This window comes from Mixophyes fleayi, chromosome 7 (genome assembly GCF_038048845.1).
Source record: "Mixophyes fleayi isolate aMixFle1 chromosome 7, aMixFle1.hap1, whole genome shotgun sequence".
NCBI classification, from domain to species: Eukaryota; Metazoa; Chordata; class Amphibia; order Anura; family Limnodynastidae; genus Mixophyes; species Mixophyes fleayi.
Window position 1 is genome coordinate 44282077 of NC_134408.1, and position 18273 is coordinate 44300349.

An 18273-nucleotide genomic window follows, 5' to 3' on the forward strand; every position below is an offset into this window, starting at 1 on the left:
TTATCCTCACAACAGTGACGCACGTTACTTTTATGGATCGGCATCAGATCACGAGTCTTGAGCACCAGCAATGAAAGCTCAGACAGCTCTGCACAATGCATTAATCTATGGCAGACCATTTGAGCTGGTAAGAAAATGTTGCCATCCAGTCACAGCTTAGTCGGCTGCATGGACCGAGTACTGTGCTCACTTTGTGACATCAGAGTCAGAAGTAGTAGGACCAAAGAGTAGAAAGTAAAACTGCATTTAGCTCCCCTGATGTCTGTCTGTTGATCAACACTGGTGACGTTTAAGGCAGCTGGGAAGAAGGGTAGATTGTTAATTATCAATCCCATACAATAGCAGAATGACCCTGTGTAAACGCCTACTGTGGTAATCAGGATACCATGCAGAAGCTAGGTAGTGACTAGCATACAAAACAAGCATACAAAACACAGACTGACAAATGAACATTATATAAAAACAATTGCATCCATGTCTGTAGAAGCATGTCCATAGGCCTTACCACTACAATTCGAGAATATATATCTGACATATTCCCCATTTTTGTACTTAAACCATTGGAACAGAGGCAGAACTTGTGAGCCGTGGGCCCCGATGCAGGGAGGAGGGAACCGGGGCCACACAACCCTCTGTTATGAGTCGCGTATCCCCGAAGGGCCGCCGCGACTCACTTCCGGCAGTCCCAGGCGTCCCGGCTGTCTCTATGACGACCGGGGCGTCACTTCCGCCTCCTACGACCCGGCTGCCTGGACAACAACCGGGACGCTCTAACTCTACTGCCGCAGCGCCCGGCCAGCGGTGTTACAGCAGGGCGCATGCGCGCAGAAGAAGATAACACTAAATATCAGATTTTTCAGCTCACCTGTTTGTAGAATTACCTGGGAAACAATAGCATCATAAAACATCTTATTGCAGAGAACTGATCATAATGAAGATGTCAGTGTTGCACTATGTAGTAAGTGAGTACTGTTTATTATTATTGTGGTCACTATTTCTTGGTTATTAGTGCAGTAGGGAGGGGTTTCGCTGGCACTCTACTCCTATTGGCTCCCCTCACTACTTAAGGCAGTGAGGACAGAGCCTCACTGCCAGTTATAGCTCCCAGTGTAGCTAGGCTCCCTGTTCCTGTTCCTTGATTGTTTTTGCTGGACCTGATCTCCCGTGTATGACCCCTGGCTTGTTTCTGGACCCTGTTGTATTGCCTGTGACCTCTGACCTCGGCTTGTTCTTTGGATTCGTTGTCTGCTGCTGGCCCTCGACCCTTGCCCTGTATTTCACTGTTTGCTTCTACACTCTATAGCTGGGTTCTCCCCAGTGAGTGCACATCTCACGACCCTCTGTTTGTCTGCAGCCAAGTCTGTCCCCACCACTAGGGGCTCCAGTGAACACCAGACTTCAGAGCAGACTCCGGGTTTTGATGTACCGGCTGGAGGGGTTCCCAGCACCCTCTGCATCTGCCATGCAGCGGGTCCCATTATCTCTGTGGGCCCCAGTGCACGGCACCTGTCGCACCAATGGTAGTTACACCACTGCATTGGGTTAAGAAAACTTTTACTGTAACCTGATTTGTCTGGATGTGCATACTGGGAGTTGCATTTCAAAACCTCTGCTGGGATACAGTTTCCACCTCTGTCCATGTTAGAAACCAGGAATAAAATCTAGACAAGTTTATAAGAAGATACATCTTAGTTTTGTTCACCTTCAGTATGAGAGAAAGACTGGCCTTTGATCCACAGTTCAGCTCCACAGCTAAGGGGTAAGATTAAACATGCACCACAGCTGGAACCAAAATAAATCCCAGTCATGTAATACTCACATCAAAGACTATTCCAACTGCCGTAGGATAACGATGTAACAGCCAGGGACAGACCGGCCTTTATTTCATCATGCTACACTCCAATATTGTTTACATGCCAATTATACACACCTAGGAGAGGATGCACCTTTTAATGAAGACTAAAGAATAGAATGTACAATCCTTCTCTAATGATTTAATGGTAAGATTAACATCAACGCACCTTTTCTGGGAATACATTCATTAAAGTACAAAAAAAAAACCACATTAAAAACACCAATAAACATTAAGCTCCACCCAACAGTTAATTCACAATCTACTGTAGTGCAATAGGAATCTGGAATTTATACTGTAGCAAAGTAAGCAATAAAAGGATAAAAACTAGGTTCTTGGCTCACATATCAATATCTACACACACCTGTCAGCCACAACATTAAAAACACCTGCTTAATATTGTGTAGGTCCCCCTAATGCTGCCAAAACAGCTCTGACTCATAGAGGCATGGACTCCACAAGACCTCAGGTGTCCTGTGGTATCTGGCACCATGACGTTAGCAGCAGGTCCTATTAAGTTCTGTAATTTGTAAGTAATTTAAGTTCTGTAAGGTAGAGCCTCTATGGCTCGAACTTGTTTTTCCAGCACATCCCACAGATGCTCGGTCGAATTGAGATCTGGGGAATTTGGAGGCCAAGTAAACATCTTGAACTCTTTGCAAAAATTGTTCAGGAATGGTTTGAAGAACATGTCAATGTGGCAGATCCCACTGCCTTTAGGGAATACAGTTGCCATGAAGGGGCATATTTGGTCTGCAACAATGTTTAAGCACGTGTCAAAGTAACATCCACATGAAAGTCAGGACCCCAGCATAACACTGCCCAGAGCATCACACTGCCTCCGTTGACTTTACTTCCCATAGAGAATCCTGGTGCTATCTTTCCCCCAGGTACATAATGTCCGCATCAGACAAGCCCACCTTCTTCCATTGCTCCATGGTCCAGTTCTGGCACTCACTTACCCATTCTAGGTGCTTTTAGACAGTGGACAGGGGTCAGCATGGGAACTCTGATCGATCTGTAGCTACACAGCCCTATATGCAACAAGCTGCAATGCACTGTGTGTTCTGACACCTTTCTATCATAGCTAGCATTAACTTTTTCAGCAATGTGCGCTACAGAAGCCCTGATGTGGGAATGGACACACACACACAGATAGAGATAGAGATAGAGATATATATATACATATACACATGTACATACACATATATATATATATATATATTACACACATACATACATACACATACTGATAATACTTATCAGTTACATCTAATGAATCCACTAGTTTGTGTATATACTCTGATGTTTCATGAATAATATGGATGATGTAAGACTATCTGTTCTGTTCATTAAAAAAAAATACCTCCAACTTCACCTATGAATTAGGCTACTTAATAAAGACAGATAAATAGTAAATTGTGCAGAAACACGTCTCCCTTTGAGATTCACTGTCTCTATCTAGCTATGTTCCACAAATTCCCTCAATGCCTCAGAGCATGCCTTGCTTTATGGTCACTGAAACAGAGCTGACTACATATCTGTATGCCTACACAGCAGCTTAGGGTTTAGACCCGGATTACATAACAGCTATCAATACATGCTGCAGTGGAGCTATACCTGGTGCCAAGACTAAAACACACACAGTCACATACTGTGCTGACCTCTTCCATTCGTGTAGTGATATCCCTGCTGGGTCCTGTACCCAGCAGCTATCAGCAATGAGTGCAGGGCACGAATAGAACGGACATCCAGGGTTCAGTTTAGGGCAGGAACCCAGTAAGTCAGCTATCTCCCTAATAGTAATATAATATAGGCTCATATCTCAAAGTGCAACTTAAATGGTATAGCAGTAATACAGCTACTGAAAAACAAAAACACAGCAAAGTTTCCTTTAACAGCACAGCATGCATAGGTGAATAGTACCATTAATAATCATTTGCCTTCTTTTTCATTTAGTTGTAATAGGAGAAGAACATGCAAATATTCAATTCAAAACAAACAAGGAAAGGTAGAAAATTTCAGAGTTGCCAGCTTTAATTACTGACAAGTAACTTAGACAGTCTTGGTATGATAAAAATAGATCTAACCATTCACAGAATCTGTATATCTATGTATCTAATATATAAGATACGACCACATGACAACTGGATACCCACCACATCAGAGCATGATTACTAAATGAAAGTATGTTAGAATGCCGCAATGAAATCAGATGTTCGTCATGTGTATTTTGCTTCAGGGCGGGTTCAAGCAGCTTTCAGCATATCAATAAGTAACATTCTAACAGTACATGACATAAAACAAAGTTTATACTATACTTTTTATCTATACTTTTATTTATTCTCAGATGGTGCGATTGGTCACATAACACCTGCTCTGAAACAAAAATATCTAACAATACTGGGTAAAAGGCAGTGTAGAGTCACCATGTAGAAGAGGATGCTGTGGTTGGTGGGTGCGCCCAGTACACAGGTTTTGAAGCAGTAATTCTCTTCTTGTTCTACTTCAAGGCTTAAGACCCAAAGATGGTAAAACTAAAAGCCTTCAAATACACACAACAAAAAATATTAAAATCATACAGCCTAAGCTGTGACATGGAAACTATGGGAGTACCATACACCTCTTCTGCCTCCTCTCGCCACATCAAATATCTTGACTGGAATCAATATGTCTCCAAACCTTTAGTTCAGTCAGTCTCTTTGAGACCCCCCCCCCCCCAAAAATCGTCACAGTAATATCTGGAAGTGATTCCCCAGGTTGCATATTCAACAATTTGTAATTTGTTAAGATGTTGGGATTTGTACTTTTGGATGCTATTGATATGTATTGATTTGTACTGCCTCCCTTTCTCCTCTCCTCCCCTTCCCCCACATCCCCTTTGTATTTTTAAAATGTGTACCTTTTCTTTTCTTTTTGTGTGTACCCTGTAGTTAAAGCATTAATAAAAACCATTATTGAAAAATAAATAAATCATACAGCCTTTGTATTGTCATGTCCCTTTATAACCAAAGAACAGTCATCAGAAACCTCAATGTAAATAGGCCCGTTTTACAGGAGGTAGCCTTTGCTTTCTTACAATTTGTAGTAGTGAATCCAAAACACAGAGAAGACAAATTCCCTAAGGCTGTAAACTAAGCGTTATTACAAGGGCTTCATGTTTTATTAATTTTCGATGGGGAACACACTTTTTCCTGAAAAAAAAAAACAAAAACAGGGGTGGACTTTACATATTATTATTAGACCTACTGTGTATTAAACACTGTAACAATACTATATAATAGCGGAAAAAAATATTTCAAACAAATAGTGAATCCCCTTACCCAAGCCATGGTCAAGGTGACTTCAATCAGATGGATACCTACATCATTTTATAGATACCATTATATCTATATGCTGATGCAACCGAGAGCCTATGTACTATGCTTTAGAAATTATTATTTTAAATGTCCATCTGAAATAGGTCACCCTGTCACGGTGATGGGCATTCACTGTTTGATCAAACCCTGCACTAAAATCCTTGTGTTTAATTTCAGATATTATGTCGGAATACTACAGAATCGAATACATAAATGTTCTTATAGTGACTAGTCGGTCTTTAGTGTGCTCCTTCCCCCTTGTGCTGTACACAACTGATAACATGCTGCACACCTACACAGACTAAACCAACTAGCAATTCAGAAGTTAAAGCATTGTAGCTACCACTTCTAGTGATCATGGCTTACGCAAACTCATTGATTACACCAGTAATAAATGGCTATATAACCTCATTGGCCTTGAAAAGTGTCAAATAGTAGCAGTGTGAGCAAGTTCAAATGTAATAATTCACAAAACACTGTTTACTCGCTACAGCAGTCATACCCTAGACATGATTAAATAAACATAGATCTACAGGATAAAGACAATTTATATACAGCACACGTCAGTTTTCTAATACAAGAAAAATGTTCTACAGCTAAAAAAACAAACAAAAAAAAAAATAAAAAAAATCATACACCCAGGACATAGTAGGTTATCTGGTGTCTGATCAGTGGTTTCTTAGTTCAAATAGGAACAAGACAGATAGTACAGGGACAGGTAATGTAACAAATTTAGTGCTCAGTAGTTGCAGAAAAGACTTCACACATGCTGAACTTTCAACAAATGGGATTATTGTTCTGTATAAAGTACCAATAATATATTGCAATTGTAAAGAACTTGTGCACATGGAAAATTCATCTCAAAGAGCATATTTTCTCTGTGGAATCATATATATATATATATATATATATACACACACACACCTATATCTATACATCTCTCACATACACTAAAAGGGCCTTCATCCTTCAGATAACTTGCCTGTCAAGAAACAAACTACTAAATATGTTGTTTTACTTTCCGTTTTTTTGCAACTGGATTTGGATTTGCTGTCCTACCATATGCAACAGATTGTTTTTGATTGCACTTTACAGAAAGAGTTGTGAAACAGTAGGGCGCCCCAATGTGATCTGTTGTAGAAAAGTGTGGACTTTTTACTGAGAATATAAAAGGCCTTTTGATTATTAGTATTATAAGTATGTTGATCCTGAGAACTGTATGACTGTCAGCATGGGGTCGTGGAGGAATTCTTCTCAGAGCAAAACGGGACCATGCTTTATAGGGTCCATGCATTCCTCTGGATCAGGGTTTTTGGAGGGTAAAAGGTTGAACGTGATGGACATTTATATTCTCTAGAGCAGCCCTGCAGGTTTTATTATTTAACTTACAAACAAACCAGTGTTAGGTGGAGACATTCCTGGGGAAAAGGAATGTGTGCTGTCACTTCAGCTGAACTAGAGTGAGCATTTTTTCCACTTTCCGGACCCGACGATCATGTAGACATCACAACACTCCAGCCCCACCTCCCCTACCTTCACAACCCCTCCTACCCCATCCCAATATCATCATACACATCCCTTGCCATCAGACCACACCCAAAACAAATGTATTAAAGCTGAGTACACACTACAGTTTTTTCACCCAATTATTGGGCCAAACACACGTTAAACGACCGTTCGGCTCCATATAGCATTAGTGTGTACACTTCAACGAAGAACGATGGTCGCTCCAAAGCACATCATATCGTTTGATTTGATTTTTACAAACAGACTAAAAATCTCATTCAACATTAGAACAATGTTCTTCCAATTCTGCAGTGTGTATGCACTCACAACTAGCTCTCCATAGAGTTTACAAAGGCACAATCTTTTCAGCCAATGGTTATGACAGATGAAGAGCACAGATCTGAAAGTAAATCTTGTAAAACTTGTACAGTGTGTACACAGGAATCAGCATCCTGATCTGGACTTTCGGTCATTGGTAAAATCGATAATCATATTGCATAGGTGAAAATTTTCAGTAATGTGTACCCAGCCTTAGAGAGTCTTATAATAACGCCTCAATAAAATTTACAAAGGAGCGCTGGGAGGAAATGAAGGGATTACAGGTAAAAAAAATAAAAAATTGTTGTTCTGCAACAATCCTTTACATTATGCATATTGAAGTGAACAAAATTACTGGAAGATGCATTCACAGAAATGCTCGTTAAAAAATGCCTACAGCTTCAGGGGTGTCAACATCCAGATGTTCTAGTGCTGAGCTGACAAATATACACAATATTTCAGTTCATCCCTTTTTCCCAGTTTAGTTTCACTTAAAGTTAAACTATTTTTCTGTTTCTTAATGGTTCACCCCCCTACACACACATTTAAGTGGGTAATCTATAACAGACTTGATGGTCTGCATTAATCAGCAGATTAGTAAACTCTTTTACTAAGGGGTAAACAATCTGAGATTGCCATTCAAAAAAAATAAAATAAAGCAACAGCATGTTGTGACTTAGTCTTCCCAAGTGTTCTCATGATCCATTAGACGATAATTACGTCCCTAGAGATTTTTTGCGTGTACTGTGATGCGATACATTAGCGTTTGTTGACACAAGTTTATGGACTATATATGACTCACTTCTACATTTTCTTAACTTGCAAAAAAATTAAACGGCATCCGCCCTTTGGCATAATAAAGCATAGAACTTGTTTGGTTCGTTATGAAGTTTCAGATCTAAGGGATTTAAAGAATGGGAAGATAAAGAGAAGATACAACTGGCATTGCCATGTACAGCCTCCAGTATTAACTGTCATACGCTAGATGCAGCGTTTCTTAACTCCAGTCCTCACGCATCCCTAACAGCTCATGTTTGGAGGAATGGAGCTAAGAAACACTGAGCTAGAGGGTTACTGTATCACCATGTGCTTAACGTTAATAAAAGAAGACTGCCTGCTACTGAACACTGATAAACTGTGATCAACCTCCACCATTAATACGTTGCTAAAATGAAGTTCCCTTGCAATTTTCATTACATAGAAGACAAGATAATCATCAACAAAAATAAGATGAAACTGAACCTGTCAGTTTTAGAGCCATTGTTGCAACATCACACCATGTGACCCAAAACAGCTGCGATGCCTTAAGATGACCCCATCAAAATACATAGGATCTTATCAGAGACAGTGGAAAATATGTAATAACTGTTAGTCTGTGTGTAAGCCACCTGTAGCTGATCACAGCTTGTGACCATTTTGGAGAAAGTAGTCTGGTGTATATGGAAAACATCTACTCTCAACAGGAAATATACGGCCTTCTCTGAAATACCATGCCTCATTAAGACACACATTATTAAAAAAAAATGAATGAACTGCCGCTGTAAATGACAAGATATTAGAAGTCCCCTTTTTGACTCGTGATATTATCTGGCAATCTATGCAAAGCCTAAACTGTTTTCCGGCAAAATAATAAATAGATGAACAAAGCATGAGGATTGAGTAACAGGTAAAAAGACAACATATATATGGACCTCCCAAAAATACTAGATTTGAAGTTTTGGGTGGAGCGCTTTAAGAAAACGGCTTCAAATGAGCAGCCCTTGCCTGAAAATAAAATGGATAATGTATATATAATGTATTCTTTGCACTGTGGCTTACACAAGCAGGCAGGTACTGAAGCGTGCCAGACCTTGTGTACTCTCTTAGTAAATGTTTTTACCCATTATGTATTAAACCAACCTCAAGTGTGATAAGCACTTAAAACATGTTAACTTAGACTGCGAGCTCTTCAGGGCAGGGACAACAATGTTGTACTGTTTTAAAGGTTTACTTTTTGTGCCATTTCAATTTGTCATAAGTATTCAAAGATAAGTAGGTATAGACTGTACCCAAACCTCAGCAGCTCCATCCTTTACAAACATATATGAGCTAAACAGATGTCATGCACATTGGAGTCTAAACCGTGTCTTTTAGCCATCCAAAAAATAACAATCTTGGTTTTTAAAGACCTAGCGGAACACCAATGTCTGATGAAAGTGTAGAACGGCAGAAAGGCTGCTGCTCTCTACACAGAACGAGGTTTAGACACCGCTAGCTCAGCATCCAAACTAAACAGCATATTCCAGAGCAGCTTTCATCTTCACTACAAATACAGGAATAATACTATCTGACCAAAACAGATGGTGTACGAGATGTCAATAGCCTGAGACAGATGGACAGGGGATGTTGCTCACTTCACAATTCTCCAAATATGCGATTAGGGCAATAACTTGTAGCAAAATACAGCATACTGGATACTTCCTTCCTGTCACATAGGTATAAGATTTTATTCCTACGTAATAGAACAAACCTATTCATGAAATTCAATGAAGCTCACAGGGCACAGCCAAGTCCTAATACCATAGGATAGTACAGTACAGCCCCCACCTCTATGGATAAGCTGGTGGGGAGAAGTCCATGTAAGAGCCAGGTGTTAACAGTACCGACACTATTGTCAGACAGGTTCTCACATTCAAACTTTCATGTTTGCTTGGGACTAGAAGGGACAAAGGATACTGGATATTTATGCGCAGTAAGCCATGCAATGTGTGTGTACTACACTGGTGCTGTATGAAGCTTCTCAATGTACAACTGCAAACCTTTTAGTAGCCAGTATAAACAAGTATTACCAACTACAACAAACACATGTGACAATAAAGCCAAGATGGAGCTGTGTGATGCAGGTGAAGGCATGGAGGCCTGGGGCCGTCTGTTGCCCATCACTGCATTAGGATTTATTTAATAGCTTTGTGCAAATAATCATGTGTTGTATCCCATAGCAACCATTTATCACACTTTAATCGACGGCTCAAAGTGGATATCCTATTGTTTGCTACAGGTTAACTTTCCAGCATTAATGCATGTTAGAACAGTGGTGGCTGTGCCCACAAGTGTAAATGTACTATCGCTTTAGAACTGTTAATGTGCCATTTTGGGATCAGTAATAATGCTGCCTGTTCCCACAGACAGAAACCCTCAAAACAAAAGCTGTTGGGGATGCGCAAGGTGTGGAGTGAAGACACACTGTCCTACTATTACACAATTGGAGATACCACAAAGAATCAGCTAGCGATTACAAATGTAGGGATACCACATTTTTGCAATTTGATACTGACACGGTTATTGTCAAGGAACAAAGGGAAGCATCTAGTACTACAATGTACCTGCATGCACAAATCCTTAAAGTGGAAGTTAAGTGGATGCTTTGGCAGGACAAAAGTTGGGGGGGGTTTGGAATATTTTGGGAAATGTTGAGGTGATCTTCACTCTGTCTGACTTACACATTTCTATTAAGTGGTTGTAATGAGCCGGAAAGGGCGTTATGGAATAAAATTTGCTTTAATAACATTTTGGGGTAGATTCAATTCCGTTACTACGGTAAATGCTGCACATTATTACCGTTACTATGGTAGTTTCAACGCTCGCAGCTCCGAGCAGAAATCCGTGTGTCCAGCTTACTTCTCAGTTGTGTATTAAAGTACGTTATGGTAATACACATTTTACAGAAATAATTACGTAGATCCAGATTTTGGATCTTGACCCATTTCGCATAGTACAATAATAAATAAAAAAAAAAAAGCAGTGTTCTCCCCAGCACCTATTACCCAGGTGCTCTACCTGGCTGTTTTTACTTGCCACCCAGCTTTTGGAGGCCAACAGCATCCTATTACAATAGAATTGTTTCTCCTAGTATAACAGACACTATATGAGCACTACAGCCAGCAGTGTGTGTTAGAGCACTGTCCACCAGTCTGACCAGTACTGGCAGGTGTGGGCAATAACCTCCAACATTTTTCAATATTGATAGAAAAAGTATTATAACGGCTCCGGCTACTTCTTTAAGTCACCCGGCTGTCAAAATTTTCTTGGGAGAACACAGATTATGCATTAGAATAGTAAGTGCAAACACACCACAACCACTACTGAGTAAGTGTGTTTTGTGCGAGTTTTAATAATACTTCGGTGTCTGTTTTTACAAATAATCTTGTGACATATATCTGTACAATACTTTTCACTTTTTATATTAGAGGTCCATTAAACTGCAGAATTATTGATGTTTGCGATAAACTAACAATATTTTACATCATTATAAAACAAGGTATAAATAACTAACATATAGATACACAAAGTAAGTCATGGCCAAAAGTTTTAAGAATGACACAAATAATATTTTTTCACAAAGTTTGCTGCTTCAACGTTTTTTGGACCTTTTTGCCAGATGTTGCTATGGTATACTGAACTAAAACTACAAGCATTTCATAATTGTTACAGGCTTTTATTGACAATTACATTATGCAAAGAGTCAATATTTGCAGTGTTGACCCTTCTTTTTGAAGACCTCTGCAATTCACCCTGGCATGCTGTCAATCAACTTCTGGGCCACATACTGATTGATGGCCGCCCATTCTTGTCTAATCAATGCTTGGAGTTTGTCAGAATTTGTAGGTTTTTGCTTGCCCACCCGCCTCTTGAGGATTGACCACACGTTTTCAATAGGATTAAGGTCTGGGGGGTTTCCTGGCCATGGACCCAAAATTTCGATGTTTTGATCCCCGAGCCACTTAGTTATCACTTTTGCCTTATGGAAAGTTGCTCCATCACGCTGGAAAAGGCATTGTTTGTCACCAAACTGTTCTTGGGTGGTTGAGAGAAGTTTGGTTTTGGTACCATTCTTTATTCATGGCAGTGTTCATAGGCAAAATTGTGAGTGAGCCCACTCTCTTGGCCGAGAAGCAACTCTACACATGAATTGTTTCAGGATGCTTTACTGTTGGCATGACACAGGACTGATGGTAGTGCTCACCTTTCCTTCTCCGGACAAGCGTTTTTCCAGATGCCACAAACAATTTGAAAGGGGATTCATCAGAGAAAGTTACTTTACCCCAGTCCTCAGCAGTCCAATCCCTGTACCTTTTGCAGAATATCGGTCTGTCCATGATGTTTTTCCTGGAGACAAGTGGCTTTTTTGCTGGCCTTCTTGACACCAGGTCATCCTCCAAAAGTCTGCGCCTTACTGCGCGTGTAGATGCACTCACACCTACCTGCTGCCATTCCTGAGCAAGCTCTGCACTGGTGGTACTGCGATCCCGCAGCTGAATCAACTTTAGGAGACTATCCTGGCTCTTGCTGGATGTTTTTGGGCTCCCTAAAGCCTTCTTCACAACTGATGAACATCTCTCCTTGAGGTTCTTGATGATCCGATAAATGGTTGATTTAGATGAAATCTTACTGGCAGCAATATTCTTGCCTGTGAAGCCCTTTTTGTGCAAAGCAATGATGACTACACATATTTCCTTGCAGATAACCCTGGTTTACAGAGAAAGAACAATGATTTCAAGAACCATCCTTGTTTTAAAGCTTCCAGTCTGTTATTCTAACTCAATCAGCGTGGCAGAGTGATCTCCAGCCTTGTCCTCGTCAACTCTCACCTGTGTTAATGAGAGAAGCACTGACCTGATGTCAGCTGGTCCTATTATGGTAGGGTTGAAATGCAGTGGAAATCTTTTTGGGATAAAGTTCATTGTCATGGCAAAGATGGACTTGGAAATTAATTGCAATTCATCTGATCAATCTCCATGACATTCTGGTGTATATGCAAAATACCATCATAAAAACTGAGGCAGCAGACTTTGTGAAAAATAATATTTGTGTAATTCTCAAAAGTTTTGCCCATGACTGTATGTGTCACAACTTAGCATTAGTGGCAGATTTCCAATGACACTGGAAGGTATAAAGAGCCAAAATGAATTTCGCTACCACCTCATGTTTTTTCTTGGGATGCAAAATAATTGGAACAGACTACTTTGTCACCAGCAGATAAAAGCTGATTGGTTGCTATGGATTTAGGGCAGATTTGCACTGCTACACAGAGTTAGTAAATAACCCTCAGTGACTTGGGATATACAATTGACTTTCACAGAACTACAGCATTATCAGGTATACAGCAGATGTGCAATTATCAGACTAAACAGAGCTGCTTTTAGAATAGGCAAGACAATGCAGCTCCCCAACCTTCACATATTTCAAATGATTTTTCAGGTTTAAATTCCAGTTATTCCAGTCTAACATTAATAGCAGAACTGGCTATAAAAATGTTCTGTTTAAAGCACAGCGTAGAAAGTGTACAGGAAAAAAGTGAAATACAGATTTATATGCAAGAATATCACCATCAGTTATTTATATAGCGCCACTAATTCCACAGGGCTGTACAGAGAACTCATTCACATCAGTCCCTGCCCCATTAGAGCTTACAGTCCAAATTCTCTAACATACACACACACACAGACACAAAGGTCAATTTTGATAGCAGCCAATTTACTTACCAGTATGTTTTTGGAGTGTGGGAGGAACCCGGAGCACCCGAAAAAAACCCACGCAAACACAGGGAGAACGTACAAACTCCACACAGATAAGGCCATGGTCGGGAATCAAACTCATGACCCCAGTGCTGTGAGGCAGAAGTGCGAACCACTAGGTCACTGTGCTGCCTCAACCGACCTGATGCTGTAATGAAGATATGAACACTTATAATTTATAGTGAAAGCTTTTGCTCTTTGAAGACAAATTCTTGCACTTTGTCCTTGCTTTTAATAGAGCACTTTAAGCATGTTCTCAAAGCCTCCCTGCAGAATAGTGCACCATGTACTTAACAAGCACTGCCATAGAATCCCATACTGTGCTATGCATTAATGCTGCAGTCAACGTAAAAGCTAACACAAAGCAAAAGCTTATTAGAAAATGTGCACGCACAGGTGTATTCACTTACATTATTTTTTGGACTATCTGTATTAAAGCAGGTTTACCATGAGTGATATTAACACCAGTGTGTACAAGTCCTGATCCACTTACTAAAGAATTCCACCCAAAACCATGCCTTCCTGATAACAGACCAGACTCTCCTGGTACCATCCGCTCCTGTCCAGCTCCACTGCCTTTCTGAGCACTACTCCTGCCGAATTCTCCAAAAGGCGGTGTGCTTTATTGATTTACACATCTGGTACACACAATTATTACCACCTTTTGTATTAGCCATCACATCCTAAATACTACACTATTAGGCACCCTGATCCTCCTTCTCTCTATGTAGACATTTTTTACGGATTTACTACCCAGCGTAGTGAAGGTTGGCAGCCACCTGCACAGAAGTGTATAAAGGTGTACTATTACATGAACTATTATTTTAATCCAATTATTGGGTTAAGCACTGTATGGTATCTGTGTGTGCTTTGTATTTTGAGCAAAATATAATATATATCTTTTTATTTATATATTGCTGACATATTGCACGGCGCTGTCCAATATGAGCTTACAATCTAAGAGGTGTGGGAAACACATGACACAGAGGGTAGAGGAACAACAATTGGTGGGTAAAGGGTGAGTAGTTATTGCTAGGCAGCAGCATTATGAGCCTCCAATAATAAATAATAAAGCATTCAATGGCTTTTCTGGCAGCTACCAGTCATGTAGTAGGGTTGGAACAAAGAGAGAAGAAGGAAGAGAGAGAAACATGAACCAATCACTGAAGAAATCTTAGAACAGTAGCCTTCACCATTTATTATATAACAGAACGCCTTTTTTCTACTGGTTTTAGAGGAAGGGAAGCTTTTGCATCCGTGCTGCACAGGTAGTCTTTAGGTTATCTGTCAGTTTTCAGTAACAGTGTGTAGCCTGGCGTTTTCCTTTAGAGTTATGCTTGCTGCTGGAATTAGAGCCAGGATAGTTGTTCCTCATGTTCGATGGCAGCTACTGTCACCACAGGAGACCACAGCAGCAGTGACATTTAACAGCAACAACAATTAAATTCACAGGCTCCAGGAGTTGTACTGAGATTGTATTTAAGTAGATCTTCTAAACAACCTTATCTTTGATGTGAGGACAGTGCTTGACACCACCGCAATAATTTCCCACTGCCTTCTCAAACTTGTAGATGCTTTCTTTTTGTGGGTAGATGATTATGTGGCAGATAGGGATCTAAATTGCAGCCATCTCCAACAGCCATCCACATGCCTGTATTCATAGAAAATATATTTCTGCAGTGACAGATGTAAGGAAGAGAGGGCCCAATTCAGCTCTTCTATACAGTACTCTCTTGACAGGAGGAGCACTAAAGCAGCATTCCCAGGTAGATTGAAAAAAAATAGATGAACAAGTCACCATACGCAACGTTCTGTTCACCAGAGCATCTTCATGCAGCTATTTTCCAGGGCTCTGTTGTTCTTGCACATCACGTGACAAAAGGACATTACTGTGCGGCCACAATGACCAACATGAAGTTGCAATCACGGGACTGTTAGCTTCTTATAGCCCAGTGATGGCTAACCTGTGACACTCCAGGTGTTGTGAAACTACAAGTCCCAGCATATCCTTCCAGCAATAAGCTGCCATATACTGGCAAAGCATGTTGGGACTTGTAGTTTCACAACACCTGGAGTGTCACAGGTTAGCCAACACTGTTATAGGTCCTTCCGTCCACACCCATATCAGCAACCACTTTACGAATAATAACTTAAAATAGTAACAGGGAGTGCAGTTTAAACCAAACTTAGCAAAATAAAGGATATAAAATGTATTTTTAAAAAAAGTTTTATTTAAAGCTCTCGACTTGCACTCCAAAATATAGGTTTATTTCTCAATCAAATGTTAGGCACAGTCATATTCAGTTTTATATTACACATCAATTAAAGAGTTTATTATGTTCTGAAATACACAACATAATTAAATCAGCAGGTGATACAAATTTACCTTAAATATAAAAAAATGGAAGATTGATTCCAAACGGAAATAAGTTACCATATGGAGTTAAAGTTCTTTGGGACATAATTATATATTTTTTTATTTAAAGTAGCATAATTGTTATGTTTTAATTTCCCTTTTTAGCACAATGATATATATATATATATATATATATATATATATACACACACATACACACATATACATACACACACACATTGCTACACCAATATAAAAGTTATGCCCATAGCTCTCAAGCAACAGTATGACAGAAAATAGATACAATTTAAACTTTTTCAATACTGTAGAGATCAGTGCAGTGTACTGCAAGTGCAGATAAACAATACATCAACACCAAAACAGGACTCAACAATTTTACTGACAGGGGGCATTGATGTAAATAACAGGGGAATCAAAGAGTTATTGTCTGAACAAAACAACCATTATCACAAATTAAAACTTGAAGTAAACAATATACAGTACCTGCATACCATATAGCATAATAGCACCTTGTCCACCTAAACCTCATTATGAGATAGATTGTGTATATATATTCAAACACACACACACACACACATTTAAATCCAATATAGAACCAAGTAAACATACTGAAGATACACACAATAAAGTCACTAACATTTAACTTGTACTAAAATAAATTGGGCACAAGAGAAGGTCCACATCCCACCTAAGCCTCACGGTCTCTACAGCCACCTACATGACATTAGATCTGACTGATAAGCGCCCAAAAACAAGCTTTGCAGGTTCCCTAAAATCCCCAATGCCTACATACATGGGAGACACAGGCAAACCATATTGCATGACATTGAGCTATACTGTGCCCAGTTTGGAAAGAAGAATACTACACAGCCAGCGTCACACCCACAGGAGACACAAATACTGATGCAACTGGAAAAAATAAGTGAAAGTACGATAACTACAGCACCGCCGACTAATGGGTGATGTGTTACCCGCTTGTAGGGCGAGGGGATGGGCTTTATGAAGGGCACATCCTGCATGTGACCCGCCAGGTGCTCTTACCCAGAAGCGCTCGCTGCCATCATAGCTACAGAAGGTTTCCATTGCCGGGGAAGCGCGGGGACCAGCGGTGGCAGCCGGCTCTGGGGCAGCTCAGGGAGACACAAACAGGAGCTCTCGCTACATAACAGCGCGTCGTCTACTGCTGCTGCTGCCGGCACAAAGAGCGCTGATTGGTTGAGCCGCGGCCGCTTCTGGGTGGAAGCCGAGGTGATTGGGTAAGCCGCGGCGAGGTCCGCCTCGCTGATTGGCTGTAGATCACGCCGAACGACTGGTGACGCGGTTATATTTTACATGACTCCAAGCAGGAATATCAGTCCCGCACTGACAGGCGGCGCCTACTACATACAGCATGTGCACACTGAGTACTAGCACTTACACGCTGCTAGACTTAGCATTATATAAGTATTACATTGAGAAATACTTTCCACTGCTCTAATTACAATTGCTTCTAGACTGTGGAAGTGCTGCTAGACTTAGCATTATATAAGTTTTACATTAAGAAATACTTCCCACTGCTCTAATTACAATTGCTTCTAGACTGTGTAAGTGCTGCTAGACTTAGCATTATATAAGTATTACATTGAGAAATACTTCCCACTGCTCTAATTACAGTGACAATGACCTTTCCAGTTTGGAAAACGACAAACACAAGGAACAGTCTGTTGTGAGATCATCTAGATTTTCTAGGACAAGAGACACTATAGTTAAACAAAGTGTTTTATGTTTTTAAGTGCATAACAACAATAAAAGTACAAAATAATTGGTGTATTGATTTGGAAACACTGCATTCAAGTGCTTTGCTCCATTCACTCATATAATCTGACTCAGACTTAGTTACTTGTCCTGTGTATTCTTGACTGTTTTCCATGCAGTAAACTTATTCATTATGCTACATCTAATGGTGCATAGGTCCTAAAGCCTGATTCAGTGTTGCAGGTAAAGTTGCCCCATTGCATTTGAGCAAATATTTGCAAACGTGTTTGCTAATCTGCATTTTGAGTTGCATGTATGTTAAGACTAAGGCAACCTTGATTCTAGAGTATAGATTAATTCATGGCAAATATGTGACGGTCATTATCATGGACTCCCAAACTTGTACCCGGTTTATTTTAATGCCAAATGACATTTTCATAACTAACATATATAAACATACCTGTAAACCCAAATAAGATGCATGTCAAAGTGACATGCTTAACTTTCATCTGTGCCCTTACTGTACTGTCCTTGAACATTAACACCGCTGATCTGCCTCTGCACTTGTAAAGT

The 18273-nt window shown here is 40.1% G+C and overlaps 1 protein-coding gene across 2 annotated transcripts in view; it reads right to left on the bottom strand.

Moving 5' to 3' along the window:
* The window catches only part of LOC142097695 (multidrug resistance-associated protein 1-like), an 86847-nt gene extending 69654 nt beyond the window's left edge, over positions 1-17193 (bottom strand). Inside the window, exon 1 of one of the 2 annotated variants that reach the window (XM_075179755.1) lies at positions 17008-17193. In XM_075179755.1, coding sequence (XP_075035856.1) covers positions 17008-17049 — 42 coding nt within the window. In that variant the 5' untranslated portion in view covers positions 17050-17193. The remainder of the gene's footprint in view (positions 1-17007) is intronic. The other variant, XM_075179756.1, reaches the window with a different exon arrangement.
* Positions 17194-18273: the final 1080 nt, after the last annotated feature.